The 16,737-nt window shown below is 44.9% G+C and overlaps 1 protein-coding gene across 1 annotated transcript in view; it reads right to left on the reverse strand.

Annotated features, from left to right (window-relative positions):
- Positions 1-1,334: 1,334 nt before the first annotated feature.
- zeb1b (zinc finger E-box binding homeobox 1b) overlaps positions 1,335-16,737 on the reverse strand; it is a 59,518-nt gene continuing 44,115 nt past the window's right edge. Inside the window, exons 3-8 of the mRNA XM_015028651.1 lie at positions 11,053-11,214; positions 10,054-10,256; positions 8,460-8,565; positions 6,292-7,982; positions 4,793-4,973; positions 1,335-3,054 (exon numbers count right to left, since the gene is read on the reverse strand). Of these exons, the coding sequence (XP_014884137.1) occupies positions 2,372-3,054; positions 4,793-4,973; positions 6,292-7,982; positions 8,460-8,565; positions 10,054-10,256; positions 11,053-11,214 (3,026 nt within the window). The 3' untranslated portion in view covers positions 1,335-2,371. The remainder of the gene's footprint in view (positions 3,055-4,792; positions 4,974-6,291; positions 7,983-8,459; positions 8,566-10,053; positions 10,257-11,052; positions 11,215-16,737) is intronic.

Raw genomic sequence — 16,737 nt, forward strand, 5'->3', positions numbered from 1 at the left:
ATTTAGTCAGTCAAATCATTTTAAATATGTTGTGAAATAAATCAACAAAATATAATTGCAGTTGTGTTTAAATAATTTTTTTCTCGCTGTAAATGTTGAATTTTAAAATTCTAAACATCATCATGACAAAGCGAGCATGTAATTGGTGCATTTTATTGTGAGATGGGGAATCATAAAAAAAATGAAATAAAAGAAACAAAAACATTCATTATAAAAAGATGAGGTTGTTAAAAGGGGAGAGGCATATAAAACTGGGTATGGTTGTGACACTGATGTAAAGGAACAAATTGGCACAAATAAAAACATAAGAACATACGGCAATATTATTTTGGCTTGGCAAAGTCTATGTGGTTAAGGATCATCGTTCAATATGACGGCACACACTCATGCTATTAGACATACAATTAGTTTTCAAAGTTCAGTAGCTTCATCTCAGGAGAGGGGAAAGAAAACTAACATGAGAGTAGATGCAGAGAGGTCACAGGTTCCAAATTTTCTGGCTTGCATGGTGAGAGATTTTTTTTTCCACCCAGAAGAAGAAAAAAAAAAACATTTGTTCAAAAAACATACTTCAGTATGCCGGAGCCTTGTTTTCCAGAGTTGCAGCTATTCGCCTTTTCTTCTTTTGTCCATACTAAAATATATTATCGCATTAATACAAACTACAGTATTGTACACTACATTGTGTAATAAATAAGCGTAAAGAAACGTAAAAAAAAAAAAAAAAACGACACATAAATATAAAAGTTCTCTACAACTAAACAGACGTACCCATCTTGTCGGGGGGTTGAGATAACACTGTCACTGTGGGACATGTACAGTACGCACACTGAAACAGAACGTAAACCAACAAGAGGGACAAAAATAATACTGAGAGGTAAAAAAAAAAACTAAAAAAAAAACGTGGTTAAATTAAACTTCATTTTGTCACCTGAAGAGACTTGAGGATTTCATGACGCGTGAAACAAGTGCGCTGAATGAGCTCAGGGAAGGCAGGAGGCGGTCACCATGAGAAACCAATCGTCTTTGTTAAAACAACATGCTTGGTGATTATTAGTCGCTCAGATTAGGAAAAAGGAATATCTAAAATCTAATGCATGAATTTGCAGGCTCAGCTCTCCTCTGTCTGCAACAGTGTTTCGGTTTATTGTTTGATCGGGACCCGGCGTTAGCTGGAAGCTTCAACAGCAAAGTTCAATGGCACTTCTGATATGCATGCTTTCTCATTTGATTTATTTATTTTTTTCACAATTATTTTTGCATAAGGCTCTAAGTTTGTGGATGAGATCAGAGGTGGTGAGTAAAAAGGCAGACGTTTTGGCTTTTCAGTTTCCTTTTCGTGAACGACTAGTTGGCTATTTGAAACCATGATAAGTTGAGCTAACATAAATGTGGCTAGCATCGCCTAGATTTGCTTGCACATGTATGTGTAAGAACAGTAAAATAATAAGAGACAGAATGCAGTTTTTGGGAGGTTATGTTCTAAACTGTTTTAGTGTCCAGATTCTAACAAGACCAAAAATGTTCATTAGTGGTTTTTAGTGGTGGATTTAGTTGAGGGTTCTTATGCAGTCTGGAAGTTGATACAGGTATTTTCCACATCCATCCATCCAACCCTCTCTGGTGACGCTCACTTTTTATCACTCAGAAATGGAATTGATCATGATTCGGCCAAGCTTGACTAACAGAAATAAAGAACATCAATACTGCCTGGTTCTAAAACGCGTTAGCTCTCAGACGTTTCTCTCCTTAAGGCTCTCAGTCTGACCCCAACAACAGAAATCTGAACTGTAATGCTAAACGGTGTGATGGCGTAGCGCGATAATACTGACGGGTTCAACAAACTCAGCCTGTAGGTAAACCGAGCCACTTGTAGTGCACAGGATTTGTCTATTTTTTTTTCTTCCAACTTAACAAAATACTGACTTTTTTTTGTTCATTGGCAATAAAAAGATATAGAAATATCTCCCAACTGTACAGCTTTTAAAGGTTAAAATATGAGTGATAAAATTAGTAACACTGATAAAAAGAAAGGACCCAAGGTGTTTTAGTAATAAAACATTATCTAAAACGTGTCGGCTCTAGCTTCCAAAGTCTGTATAATGCATGTCTTTCGTTCGTTAAAATTCCTCCTCTTCTTCTTCTTCTTCTTCTTCTTCTTCTTCTTCTTCTTCTTCTTCGTCTTTCTGTTTTACAAATGGTTCTTCAAACAGAGGGAGACGTTCTCCTGTGGGGAAAAGTCACTAGTATTTTTTCAGGCACACCTGGATTTCTACACAGTAGTGAAGTGTCAGAGTGAGCAGACGCTGATCCTCGGCGCGGGGCGAGGAGGGAGTCTGATTGTGTCGCAAGGAGAAGCCTACTTCCTGCTTCAGTCTGTGTCTGCTTTCTCCTCCGGCGTCTCCTCCTCGTCCTGAGAACCCCCGCTCCGGTTCGTTTCGCCTCTGCTCTCCTCTTGGACCTCCCCATCCACCTCCTCGGCTGCACCTCCCTCCTTATCCGTCACCTTGTCTTTATCGGCGTCGGTTTCTTCCTCCTCCTGAACGCCTCGCCGCGTCTCCTCCTGCCTCGTGTCGACTTCCTCTTTCTCCTCCGTCTCTAATGTTCCATCCTCTCTCTCCGTCTCCATCTGCTCCTCCTTCCTCTCCTCTTTGTCCTCTTCCTCCTCGTCCTCTATCTGCACCACCTGGATGTCGTTCATGTCCACCACGCCCTCCTCCTCCTCCTCGCTCTCTTCGTCCTCTCTGGTGCTGCTCCCTCGCTCGTCTGAGTCCAGTAGGGAGGGCGCCGTGTCCTGCCTCTGCCGCTCTGCGGGGACCTCGCCGTCCTCCTCTGCGGGGCTCTCCCGTCCTCCTGCCTGGCTCTGCGTCTCCTTCTTGCAGTAGGAGTAGCGGTGGTTCATGTGCTGGGAGTAGGAGCCCGAGTGGGAGAAGCGCTTGCCGCACTTGTCGCACTGGTACGGCTTCTCCCCCGAGTGGAGGCGCATGTGTTCGATCAGGTGGTGTTTGTGTTTGAAGGCCTTGCTGCAGATGCCGCACTCATGAGGTCGCTTCCCTGCCGAGAGAATATAAAATCTGCGTCAACATGTTCAGATCATTAAAAACATGCGTTACTTTAAAATTGTCTCTAATTTGCCCCAAACTGCTTCTGCACTCACACTGAAGCTGAATGATGTGCATTCAACACAAGCCAATGATCCTACTGGAAGCACTTTGTCGCCCTCCGGTGGTGCTACTTTACCGTTACCTTTACCTGTTGTGGTCATTCTGTGTCCACTATCTAGAACAAGCCGCCTGAAATACTGTTGATATGTAAGTTTTACTCCATGGAATCCTTATCAGTAAAAAACACCAAAGTTTTTGTCCCAAGTCTTGATATTTTTTACCAGTAGATATCAGAAAACTGCATAGGACGGTGATTTTCCTCTCATATCCCATCTGTTAAGCTAAACAACTAAACCTATAGAGAATGTAGCTGAAAAATGAATCAGCTGAATCTCAGTCAAGTTATTGTCTGAATAATGGAATAGTTCAAGTTTTTAATGGATCTGTTACAGAAGCAGCAGCAGACCTGCTGATGGCTCAGCTGGAAGCCCTCTCTGAGACATGCAACATGTTCAGCTCAACTCAGCTCAGTAATGCTTTACTTGACCCACAGGGAAATTAAATGTCGAGCCTCATATCATCCTAGTGTCTTCAAAAAGTCGTGGGTGGTGACGATGTGGGTAGGAAGGTTGTCTGGTAGCAGTCAGTTTCACACTGAGTCTGAAGAGGCCTCTGACTGAAGATTGTTTCTGTATGACAGTCTCACTTTGCACTGCTAATCCACCTCATTTGCTTTTGCAGCTCATCTTTAACTCAGTCCGGCCGTATGGTGAGAGATGTTGAAGTAAGGGATGTGACTCTTGCTCATTATGATGTATTGAACTTCTTTTCAACTTTGTCATCACAGTTCAGGTATCATTTTAGTTCTTGAGTTGCTAGTCAGCTGCTCCCATTTGAAAAAAAAAAAACTCCCCCAAAAAACCACATTGTTGCCACGGTTATGTATCATAACAACTGTCTGAAGAAAGGGAAAACATAAAGTAGAGGTTTATTTACGTGTCAAACTACTAATTGATCTGAGCACTCAAACAAGTCAAAATACGTAAAAATATAATATGCACCAACATATTTAAGAAGAAAAAATGTCCTACTAAATGGAGGGATGAGTGGAAAAACAAAAGACAGTCCTCAGGTCCCCCGCATTGTTGCGTAAAATGTTTCTACACCCTGAATGCTGAAAGCGTGCTCCATCATCAGTGTATCTAAGGAGAACATTTCAACACAAGCAGCTAGTTTCACCTAAGATGAGGTCACTTGGAGCTGAAAACTGGTCTTCAGAGCCAGGTATCAGAGTAATAAAGAAAAAGAAAACGCCTCTGAGAGCGCTGACCTGTGCTTGGCCATGGAATCATCATCTTCTACTGCTCCAAATCACTACCAGAGATCACTTCTTGCAACACACGGAGCCGTACATGAGAAACTGGCAGTGCAGAGGTGGGGAGTTGGTGGAAATAAATTCTCAGACCTCTTCTGTGAGTGTTGAGTAATACCTGCTGGAATGGAGGTGTCCACCCTTCTTCCAGCTCAAAATCCCCCTTCGCATGCACTCTGACTCATGTTTCCAAGCACAACAGTGAGTGGTGATGAGATGGGTTCCGGTTCTGAGGGACCTTTTGTTTTTCTCTTTGTTTTTTGCTAGGTTTGTGCTCTGTGTGTGATTTTTTATTCATTTTTTTTGTCACATTTACCTGTGTGTTCGTATTTGTGTCTCAGTAGCGAACTGCTCTTTTGGAAGATCTTGTCACACAGGTCGCAGGCGTACATGCCGCTGTCTGTCTTCTTCATCTTCTTCCTCGCTGGGCCCGAGTCAGAGTCGTTCTGCTCGTCCACGACCGAGAATCCCTCTGAGCCCAGCTCCAGTCTCTCCTCCTGCGAAATGAGACATCGGCATTAAAATGCTGATTATCTTTTGGTTTTCCTTTCTTTCTCACATCAGCAGTGAAACTTTGCATGGAGTGATGCTGAGTCATCAGCTAGTCACGGCTCTGTCTGAGCAACAGCAACAAGTCCTTCCTGTTCCGGTGGAGCTAAAACCTCCGCTGGAGCAAAAGGGTGTTTGGCGTCGTTTGTGTTCTGTTTTACACGGCAGATCTATGCCAATCCACTTAACACTAAAGTATAATACAACAACAGGAAATCAATGCAGCAGGCAGAGGTGCTGCCTTCAAACTGATTCAACAGATCAATATGGTGTATGCAACAAAGAGTAGTATGTGTCCTCTGAGTGGCAGCAAACACAGTCTCATTTATATCCATCCTGACTGGTCTCATTAAGTCTCTGGGCTAGAAAGCTCTGTAAAGTTTCAATATGTAGTTTCTTGTAAAGATCTTCATACCTTTTTTCATCATTAATAATAATTTGCTTGTTGGCCAAAAGGTTTTACATCTTCTCTCATATTTGCTGTGTCCCCTACATGGATTGTGCAGTGGTAGACGATGGATAGATGGTTGTAATGAGAAAAAATGTGAAAGAACAGATTGCCGGTTTTTGGTTGATACTTATTGGGTTTTTTTGTTGATTTTTTTTTTGCTTAAATATAGCAAAATATAGCAAATTTGTAGCAAAGTGTATTGACAAAGTTGCTAAGTTGGCAACAGCAGGGCGACCACTGCTAACCGTGAACATGCAGATGTGACATTGTGTCTTTCAGTCACCTCTCTCACAGCAGAGCTAAAGCAGACAGTGGATGATGTCCAGACCTTTGCAGAGGTAGAAAATATCAATTTCTATTCTAAGAATCGAACGATTTTAAATTTTGCAAAATTAAGGAAATCTGGGGAAATTCATTTGTGTACCCTTAGTGAAGCAGGTTAAGAGGTGTAGATAGTTTTGAAAGACTTCATCACCTGTTGGTGTTGGGATGTTTGTGGCTGTGAACAATGAGAAGAGCTCTGGACTGCATGGCTCGACTGACTGTGTTTTATAATATTCAAACCTAATTTGAACTCTAGCAGTTGCTAAATTCCACATAGACAATATCTAAGTCACATGTTTATAATGCAGCAGTCATACAGGAACAGAAGAGTCTAAATAAATGTAATTTGTCTTCAAGGAAATTAAAGAACTACAACTTAAACATGATATATTTCCTTTGGTAACCACTAGCTTATTGTGGTTAACATTCTAAGCACAGTGTAGCTTATAATACTTTTTTATTAAGCCTGGGGGCTATTTAAGGGTACGCACCTTGATTCCATTGAGGTGGATGGTTTCGTGCGTCTCTGTCCCTGCAGGGCTGTTAGCCGTAGTGGTGTATGTGTAAGCCAGCTGGGGGATCAGGATAGTCTGTTTGCTGTTGTTGTTGGTTAGTGCTCGCAGGCATTGCATTGTGGTTACAATATCAAGGGGTTTGGCACTTGGCTGGTTGGCGTACAGTGCGAGGGGGCTTCCCCCCATGGCTGAGAGTGGTGACATGTCCTTCTTTGTGCAAGTTAAGTTCAGAGGTTCCTCCTCAGTGGTCTGGCAGGAGGAAGCAGAGGGGTAAACTCGGGCTGCAAGCGCCATGCTCTCTGCTTCTTCTCTGGCTGGCTTTGGCAGCGACAGGTCCAGGGGTCCCTCAGTGCTCTCAGGGGTGTCGGCTTGGGTGGAACCGCCAGCTGTAAGGTTAAGTGGCGAGGGCGAGGCCGGTGAGCTGTGACTGCCGTTGACCTCTGCTGGCGTAGCCTCTGTGGGGCTATCCTGACTCACAGATCTGCTTATAGTGGCTGTGTCCTTCCCTGGGACCAGTGATACCACACTGTGAGCTTCACAGGAGTCTTCTTCTGATGGGGGTGTTGGGGCGCCCAGGGATATCTGACCCTGCTGCATTTTGCTAAACCACTTCTTTACCACATGGATCGGCAGACTAACTGAGTCAGAGATCTTGACCAGCTCGTCCTTGGAGGGCTCTGCATTTAAGGCGAAATAGGCCTTGAGAAGGGACAGGAGGTTCTTGGGGTGGTTGCAGAGTCCTCCGTCTGACAGCAAGGCAGCAACGGCCTCAGATTTATCTAAACCTGCTCCGTTCAATCTGAGATCCTCTTTCTTGCAGTGCTTGAGAGCGTGGAGTGCTTCCAGCCCCCCTGGACAGTTCTCACACAGTAGACAGGTTGTAGTGGTCTTTTCCTCTTTTTGCTGTGGCTGGTCCCTGCTGCCTCTGACTGAAAGATCCTCGGGGAGTTTCTGGGACTTGATAGAGTCAGCGGCACTCTGAGCCGGAGACACTGGCTCTTTCTTTAGGTTATGGGGTGTGAGCTGGCCCTGGTTGGGGTCCAGACTGTAATTTATAATAAGTTTTGCATTCCCATCCTGCCCTACAATTGGCAGACTGATGGCTGAGATGAGCTGCTGCTGAGGGGGGTGCAGCGTTTGAGTGGTGAGGCCCGAGTTCACCTGACCTTTGGCGTTGTTTTCCAGCACCTGCCGTATAACGTTACCGTCCACTGCCACCTTGAGGGCATTCTGTAGGTCTGCCAGGTTGATGCTGATGGGGGACACCAACCCCACTGTGGGCAGGACCACCGCCTGTACAGTACCCTGCAGAGGGGCAGCAGCACCTCCGCTGAACACTCCGCCATTCATAGAGGCCATGGCCGGAGGCGTTATTACCGCTGGCTTGTACTCGTAATCCACAGGCTCTGTCTTGATCTGGTTGAGGGGCAGCTGCTCCTGGAGGGGCTTGCTGTGCTCCAGTTTCTCCCTGATCTGTCCACAGTGGACTGAAGGGGATGTGGGCAGCCCCGGTGGTGAACCCTGGGCCTGGTTTCTGCTGCCCCCCAGGCGCTGTCTGCTGTTCACTGAGATGACGCTGATGCACTTCTTACTGCTGATGTGGGAACTGTACGAGCCTGAGTGGGAGAAGCGCTTCTTGCAGTGGGAGCACTCATAGGGTTTCTCTCCTGAATAAAGCCACAGTTTGTGAAACAGAGAGAAGAAAGCGGAGTCGGCCGGGAGGGGGGGTAGAGGGGGGAAGAGGGGAAGAGAACAATTTCCATTAGTGAATGAAGCTAAATGAGCAAGCTAGGCTATAAGCGGTACAGCAGGAAAAAGCTCTAATGCATTTCGATGATGCTTAAACGTTCGTGTAATGGCACCACTGGGAAATGCCCGTCTCTAATTGCTGTCCCATAATGCCAAAAGAAACATGATTACGGCACATTAAGGAGGAGAACCAACACACCGAAACATGATGAAGGAGATCTAAACGCAGGAAAACATAAATAAAACATAAAGCTCGCTTCAACCGAGATTGAAGCATCTGTGGCTAGCAGAGAGGCATGGAGACAGCACATTGAACATGACCTGCTCACACACACACACACACACACGCACACACACACAGATAGCATGCTTATTTGACAGGCCTGTGTTCTCACCACTGTGAATCCGGAGGTGCTCCTTCAGATGGTGCTTGTACTTGAATGCTTTGCCGCATTCGGTGCACTTGAATTTCCGGTTGCCTCCGGACTGCGTGATGTGCCTCTGCGAGATAAAAGGTGAGGGGGTCGTTGAGTCACACAGGCTATGACAGTGTGACCTTTGAACTCTGATTATTCACATCACAATGCTGTTAATCAATCAAGGGCAAAAGTTCATGTTTATTTGTCGCGCTTGGAAACCAGAAGGCTTTTATGTCAAGTTTTTTTTTTTTTTTTAGAAACCTGTTTCTGCAGCACCTACAGAAGATGTTACAGCCATTTATGAAATAAACATATGAATCATTACAGGAAGTTTTGTTAAATAATCGTAAGCTGCTCTTCCTTTTTGTGTTTTGCTTTTAAAGAACCAACTTCTGTTTTATTTTTTGTAATTTAGAATAGCTCTCCAGTGGTTTAAAGACATTTCTACATAGATTGCTTGACTCTGACATCTAACTCCTGCTGTGAACACACAAGACAATGGATCTTCAGTTACTTTGCTGTCGTAAAGTTTCTGACTTATAACCAGCAGTGAAACATAGTGGATATGAACTACATGTGCTGCACAGTGGCACTGCACCAGAGGGGTCTCTATTTTCTGTATTTAACAGCTGTTTGTGCTGGTGTAAATGATATGAGCAACAACTGGTGGAACCTATAATGTGTCTGCATATATACACCTATAAATATGTGGCTGTGCTGCCGGTAAAAGAGGATGTCGTGGAAATTTCACAATAAAGAGGACAGCTGCTGGTTTAGTTTAAGCAGTTATCAGGAGATCTGGATCTGAAGGCGAGTTCTTAAGTTTGAAACTCTGATTCATGATTGGGACTCTTATTTTGAAGTGTGACAGGAAGCAGTTCTTCAGTTGTCCCATTGTATGAGTCGTATAACAAGGGGCTCTCCTGGAAAGCTTTCAAGATCCCTTTTAATGGGTTCATGTAAATTATTTTTTGGTACTTTGTAGAAATATAAGTAAATAAATGGAGACAGAGTGACAGACAATAATGACACAAAGTTCAGGATCTACTTTGTAAATTTCTGCTGTCTCTAAAGTATTTTTTGAGAATCTGGTCCTGCAGTTGTAGAAAAAGTAAAATAAAATCCCTAAAATACTTTGATCAAATATAATCTACACTGAACATTGATTCTTTGGCATTGCATTTAATAAAAACCAAACATGAGCATGTCATGTTAAAGACCATGTTAGATTGATGCATGGACTGGTCCAACCATGTCTGAATTAGTTTTACTATTTACTGAGTCTTTTATTCACAGTTTTAAACATGAACATTTTAGAATTTTTTTTTTCTCAAATTGTTAAAATATCAACTCAATACTGTATATTTTTGTCTCATGGGCTGAATGGATTGTTTAACTCATAACTGAGGAAAGCAAAACATTAAATCTATCCTGTGACTTATTGTGGCTTTCAGAAAACCTAGAAAACTATTTAAAAAACACCACTAGAAGATATTTCTACAAATTCTCTCCTTGGAAACAAAATACAAAGTTAGCTTTCAGCATCTAAGAGCAGAACAGAACTTTTTACCTGATCCCGTCCTCCCTTATGAACGCTCATATGGCGCTCCAACTGAGCGCGGTATGCGAAGCTGTAGCTGCACTCTGGGCAGCTGAAGCTCTCCTCTGTCTTCTCATGCCGGTACTTGATGTGCTCCTTCAGGGAGCTGTAGCGCTTGTAGCCCCGCGCGCAGTACGGGCATGTGAGCAGCTGGGAGAACGAATCAGGGGTTCCTGGATGAAAGAAGAGAATAGGAGGAGGAGACGGGGTTAAAAACACATGTTGGGAAACTCTTTGATGTTGAGCATGAGCGGCCACAGTAACGCCGATCACTGAGAGATCCTCCCCTACAGGTAAACAGCAGCCAGGTAACCAAGCAGATCAAAGCTGGTGTTTGCTGTCCTTGGCTGCACTTTGATTTCTCATCATGTTATTTACACATATTCTGACACAAGGCAAATAAATGACTGTTTTAGACTCTTGAGATGTAACCATGTGATTGCCTATTGTGTATCAGGAGTGTGTGTAAGAAAAAATGAGGCTGGTAAACACGTCGCCCACCTGCACCTGAGCTCCAGACCAACAGAGGGTTTAAGTTGTTCTCTTCCCACACAGGTAAAGTATTACCTTGTTAACAAGTGATATATTAAGCCCCCCACCTCTTCCTGGGGACAGGTGAGAGCTGTGGCTGGGAATGCACACACATTATCACCCAGGTAGCTGTGAGTCAGAGCTCACATGGACGTGACAAATTTACTCAGGTGTTGCCATTTCTGACACTCTCCCCCCTCTGGTCCCCCTCAGAGGAAGCAGGTAAAAGTTAAAAGCCCAGGAGCCGTAGAGGCTGTAATGATGTCAGAGGCTGGTGCTAATGGGGGGAGTTAACACCTGAGGTGTAACAGGCAGCAGGTAGAGCCATCCCCTCTAGTGGGGGTAATTACTAGATAGATGTTGTAACAGCGCGAGAGCTCAGCAGTGCAAACAGTGAAGTGTGACTTAGGACAGTGTCTACGGCGTGATGTCCGGTACCGTTCTCGTCATGGACGCTGGCATCGGGGGTGCCCTGGCGCTGGAGGTAATCGTCTGGGGCCTCTGGGTAGATGATGGCCGTGTCTCCTTGCTGGAGCATCTCCTCCACCAGGGCGTCCGTGCTCACGTCATCCTCGCCATCTGAAGCGCAGTCCTCCTTCACTGCAAAGGAACAAACACACACACTGGTTACAGACTAGCCTTCATTGATCTCATCGCTAGAGCAGAACGGTTTAGACTCCTGACACATGCCATATGTGATCATGTCGTAAAATCACAGAGAATGCCGTGGTTGGAGCAGCTCCTACAGTCTGCGCTCTTGATCATCCCGTGTTCAGCAGACTGGAAAGAGGCATGCAGCGTCAGGAAGAAGAAGAAAAAACATCCCGACGTTCACAAAGGGATGAGAAAACTCATTAGCATCAAAGGCCAGGGGCGACGGTGAGCATGGCGTTCTTTGTAAGAACTGAAAGGCAAACCTCTATTAACAATGTTAGGTAAGGTACTTGTTGTGGCTGAACTGATAATTAGGTGACGAATCTCCTCCTCCAACGTTGCAGCAGACAGAGACGAAGCGGGAACTCTCACACGCTCTGTGCTCTCAGGTGAGGCTTGGCCTTCAGACCAACTTTGGCAAATGAGCCGAGCGTGTTCTTCCTCCACATCACACGAGCTCGGCTCGGAAGCGGCGCACACGCTCATTACCGGAGCGTAACCTGAGGACTGAGTTTAGTAGGCATGAAAGGTTCCTTCCTTTCTCTTGATCTCGGTTCTCCACAATGCTACCTGAGGTGGATGCAGAAACCAGGTACAGCATGTCAGCAATTAAACAGAGCACCGCTCCTCAGTGGATGTGTTAGTGCGCCTCTGTGGATCATTACGGAGAATAATTACAGGGGTGAGCTCGCAGCTAAAAGCAAAGTTAGCCTGCTGTGGATACAACAGTGCTGTTTACCGGGCAGATGTTTCATGAACTCCCTCTGCTCAGCGGAGATTGGAGAATTGTGTTTGGAGAACTGCGTACAGTGTGTGTGTGTGTGCACGTGTGTGTGCGCGTGTGTGTTGAGAGACGGGGCCAGCTGTGTTCTCCTCAGAGATGGGAACAGGTGTAGCACTTCATGACTCACCGACGCACAGCGAATACCAGTACTCTTACAAACAAGTCTCGGTCCAGCTTCCTCTGCGGCGCCTTGACAAAGCCGCAGAACAATGCAACGGCAGTCATTTGTTGCTATGGTTATTGAGGACTGCTGGAAGAAGCCTGCTGGCCTGTTGCAGACCTCGGAGAGATCATGAGGACAAAGAGGCCGTCTTTTTGTGAACATGTCAGCGTGGGTGTGTAAAGTAGGAGAAAGCAGCAGGTGCTCAGAAAGGCCCATCTTGGAATTTGTATCCTGTACTCGGGATACACACAGCTTTCCTCCCACGACCCGAGCAACATCAGTAATATCCCGAGACAATTTAACACATTCCACCTAACATGTTAAGGGAAACACTCTGGCAGTCTGGGAAACGCACTCTGGCTGTCAGGTTAAGGCTTACAGAGGATAAGAAACAAGTAAATGCAGCGCTTTGAAAAAGTATTCACACCCTAACTAATGTTTTTGTTTTATTACAACCAAAAACATCTATACAAAAGGCCCATGGTAACTCTGGAGGAGCTGTTCAGATCCACAGCTCAGCTTGTTAACACAACAGCTGTTGTGCAATTTACAAATCTGACATTAAGTGAAGACTGAAAGGAAAAAAAAATCTATAAGAAGTGATGTCGTGGCTAACATGAAAACGGTTCTGTGTGATGGAAGATCTCTCTGTACGCCACCCTATGGTAACATATAGTGCTGGCAGGATGATGGCGTGAGGATGCTTTTGTTTGGCAGGGACAAGAATTCTCGTTAATGTGGAGATTAATGTAATTCTGCCATAAAACCTGCCTGAGGTTGTAAAAGACTCAAGACTGAGATGGAGCTTCTGTTTCTGGCAGGACAGTGACCCAAAGCATACAGCCAGCAGAAGCATGTCCAAATGTTAAAATGGTCCAGTCAAAGTTCAGACATAAATACAACTGATGATCTGTGGCACAACTTGAAAAAGTGACGAGTCTCCCAAGTTGTATTGTCCAAAGAAGAATTGGTAAGACTGTCAGTTTCAATAAGTCAGTTCCGATTTCTTCAATTTTTCTGAGATCGGCTATCAGTGGATACTTGCATGAGAAACTGATCTTATCCAACAATCTTATCTACCACCGCAGAGGTCTGAAAACCGATTGAAACGCAGATGTAACCTCCAGGTTACAGCTGCAGGTTTGCAGTTAAAAATAGTCACTCAACTTTCCTGCTATATTTAGCGACTTTTCAGACAAAATTGATCACTATTGGTCCAAATTGGAATTGGCACATGTGACGTTTTATAGATTGATTGGCCAGAAAACTCCCCTAGTTTCTACATGTGCAAAATTAGCAGTTGCCAACCCCAAAACACCTGAAACTTTCAATTCAGAGTTATGCACTACTTCACCAAATACAAGTAAAATACACTGAAGATTGATGTTTTAACTAGCAGAATGAGACATAAAGTAAATACTTTTCACAGACAAAGTATTACATCCTTCCATCGAAGCTCTCTATCCATTTCTAAATAATGTCGCCGAGTGACGTGGTGCAAAAAATGACAGGAAGTGCTGATCAGGCTGGGATTTGTTCCCTCAGCCGCATTCAGACACACCAATTCACCTCAAGGCTACAAAATGTTGGGCCTGTGTGTGTGTGCGTATGTGTGGGTGGGTGTGTGTGTATGAAGTGAAGTGAAGTCCCGTTTGGGGCTCTGTGGTGCAAAGGCATGACAGGCTGTTGTTTTCACTCCTCGCCTGTGTGATTCGTTTGCCTCACTCGGCTCTTTTTCAAGTACAGAAGAGGGCCAGGAGGGGTTGCAGCCTTGCTGAGGTGGCTGTGTGTTATCAGGCTGCTCCCCCTGACATGAAACATCACGCAGACCGCTTACATGCTGACGCAGGGATGTGAATGCACCGCTGCACACGTGGAAGATCAGTTAAAAGAGCTCCATAGAAGGTTCAAGAGAGAATGTCAGCGCATGTTCTTGTGAAAAAAACAGCAGACCACCAAGTTTCTTTTCTTTTTCTCTTGCTTTTGTCTCTTCCCACTCTCCCTATGTCTCTGCAAAGGGTTTGGCCCATAGTGCATTTCCTGTCCTGTCCATCCCATGACCTGACTACTTCCTGTAGCAGTGCATCCACAACATCTCATAGATTGTGTCTGGTGGGGTGACATACATCATTGAACAAGACAAGGCTTTGTGAAAAAGAATCTAAAGTATTCAACAGTGGTGGGGGGAACAAATGCTTTACTTTATCTCCAGCCATTGGGAGACAGACTGAAGAAGACATGAGGTATTCTGAAGTCAGGAGAGGAATGATTTGGTTATCCTTGGCTGTATGCTATCAAATATGCATCTCTTTCCAACTCTCATGAAAACTGTGTATTCCAGAGTCTTTCTGACATCATGGCAACACAACAACAATAGACACCGTCGATCCTTGAAATGGTTTGTCACGTAAAATCCCATTAAAACACATTGAGGTTTGTGAAAGAGTCCAATGCGGAGGGATACATTTCCAGGCACAGAGAAACCGCCTATATATCCAGACTTTCTCCATCATTTGGTGCCTCTGCTCTCCAGCTCCACCCTGCTCTTTCACTCAGATGTAATCATTCTCTCCTACTCATTAAATGTAAAGGAGAAGCCCTCCTGGGTCAGCGCTCCATCTACCTGTCCCTCCCCCAAGCGTAGTCATACCCCAGCGGTGGGCTGCTCCGCCTCTACATAATCACTTAGGAGTCAATGAGTAATGACAGCGAGGTGGGGGCATTTCCTACCCTTTAATCAAGAAGAATCATTCAGAACAAGAAGAATAGTCAGTAAGGATATTTAAAAAAAGAGAAAATGATTTGAGGTAAACAAAGTTAAAGTGTTGAAAAACCACCTTTCTGGTTTTGGAGCGCTGAAGTCTCGTGAGAAGGGGTGTCAAGGCTTTAATTTGAAGCAAACCGAGCTGTGCGGAGAAGAAGATTGCTGGGTGGTGGTCAGATTTTCAAGGCCACACCAGAGAGTCTGTTCTCCCAACAGATTAGACGAAAGACGTGTTTGCTTAAAGAGCCGAGGCTTTCCCCGCGTTTCATCAGTCCAGTCTGCGGAGAAGGCTGAAGAGTTTAGGAAGAGCAGTGAAAAGACCAGATCAGGCACAAACATGGAGCGCAGCCAGCTCACTGAGCTGTTTCAGTGCAGCTCATGCTTTTGAAGTGTTTAATGTTCTCCATCCTGGGCCAAAACCAATGACATTATTCTTCCTCCAACTTTCCTCTTATGCAAGGAGGTGCAGCTGGGGGAGCCGAGCCGAGGATGACAGCAGAGTCTGGGGAGTAGGTGGCTGCTCTGTGCGCAGGTCTGTGGTTTGACCGTGAACGTACAGCGTGTGTACCAGCGCAACCGAAACCATGATGCTTGAAACCGAAGCAAATTCATCTGAGTGGAATTTCTAAAACTCTCTGCCCAGACCAAAAGTGAGAATGTCACTGGACGTTTTCAGATGTGTTAGCTTGAACTTTCCCCACCCTGCTGCCCATGTTTACATTCATGTACATCTGTTGCTAAGAAAAGTACAGTCGACATCTTCAAACAGAGAACTTTGTGGGGGGTTTTTGTACCTGATTACCTGCCATTTGTGCAAGTCACAGTTGTTGGCACCAGTCTGAAGCTACCTAGGTGACCTCATGCAGTGGAGAGGCCTTGACCCCGTACTGAAACGCCGACATCCTTCAGCACCCACAATTGTTTTGGAGACGACAGAAAGGGAGGGAATGAGGGGCTGGAGGGGGGAGGCGTGACATCAGTGCTTCCTGTGGTAGTGAGCCGCTTCTGATGCCACTTCCACAGGGTTCGAGGTAAAAAGGAGTTCATGGCGGTTCCCTGTATGCCCACCAGTGCTGTAAAGCTTTCCACCAACACTTGGCTTGAAAGGCTATTTTGTGTGCCTGAAGGTCTCTCTGTGTGTTGGCATTGTCTTTGTTTAATATCATACTTCCTGCCTTAGTTTCAACCCGTCTGCATGTAGTACCTGTTTCCTTACTCTCTGTTTCACAATGAGACAAAGACCGCTATATAACTATGTGCAGATGTTAGGGTGGCATTTCTCAACTTAGACTGTATCTCTTCAGCTGAGATCATAATTGGATTAAAACCCACCTGCAGAAAATGCTCCAATCCCCCAGGGATCTCCCAAGTGTATGATAATCCTGGCCTCCTGCCAGGTTTATAGTTGACGCACTGAACTTGAGGGTGTGCTCACCAGTCACACCATCCACGCCCTTGTGCACTGTCGCGGTGCCGGGTATGACGGCTCATTTTCGGAGAATGAAACATGTGTATACATCTAGTTCAGCCACATTGCTTGCTTTGGCTCAAGAATGATCAACGGGAACCTTTAAAAGCGCAACTATAACTCAGCCTGTGGTGTATTCTCAGAAAATAAGTCAATTCTCAGTCAAAGGTGGCAGACATTTAAACAGACTGGTTATAATATAATGAATACTTGAATTTTGCACCTTTCGAATACATAGTTAAAAATATAATTGTTGTAACACCAAGCTGGTTAGGTTGGGAGTTGGTGTA

Source organism: Poecilia latipinna, unplaced genomic scaffold (genome assembly GCF_001443285.1).
Source record: "Poecilia latipinna isolate Pla-1442-1.1 unplaced genomic scaffold, P_latipinna-1.0 Scaffold132, whole genome shotgun sequence".
Lineage (NCBI taxonomy): Eukaryota > Metazoa > Chordata > Actinopteri > Cyprinodontiformes > Poeciliidae > Poecilia > Poecilia latipinna.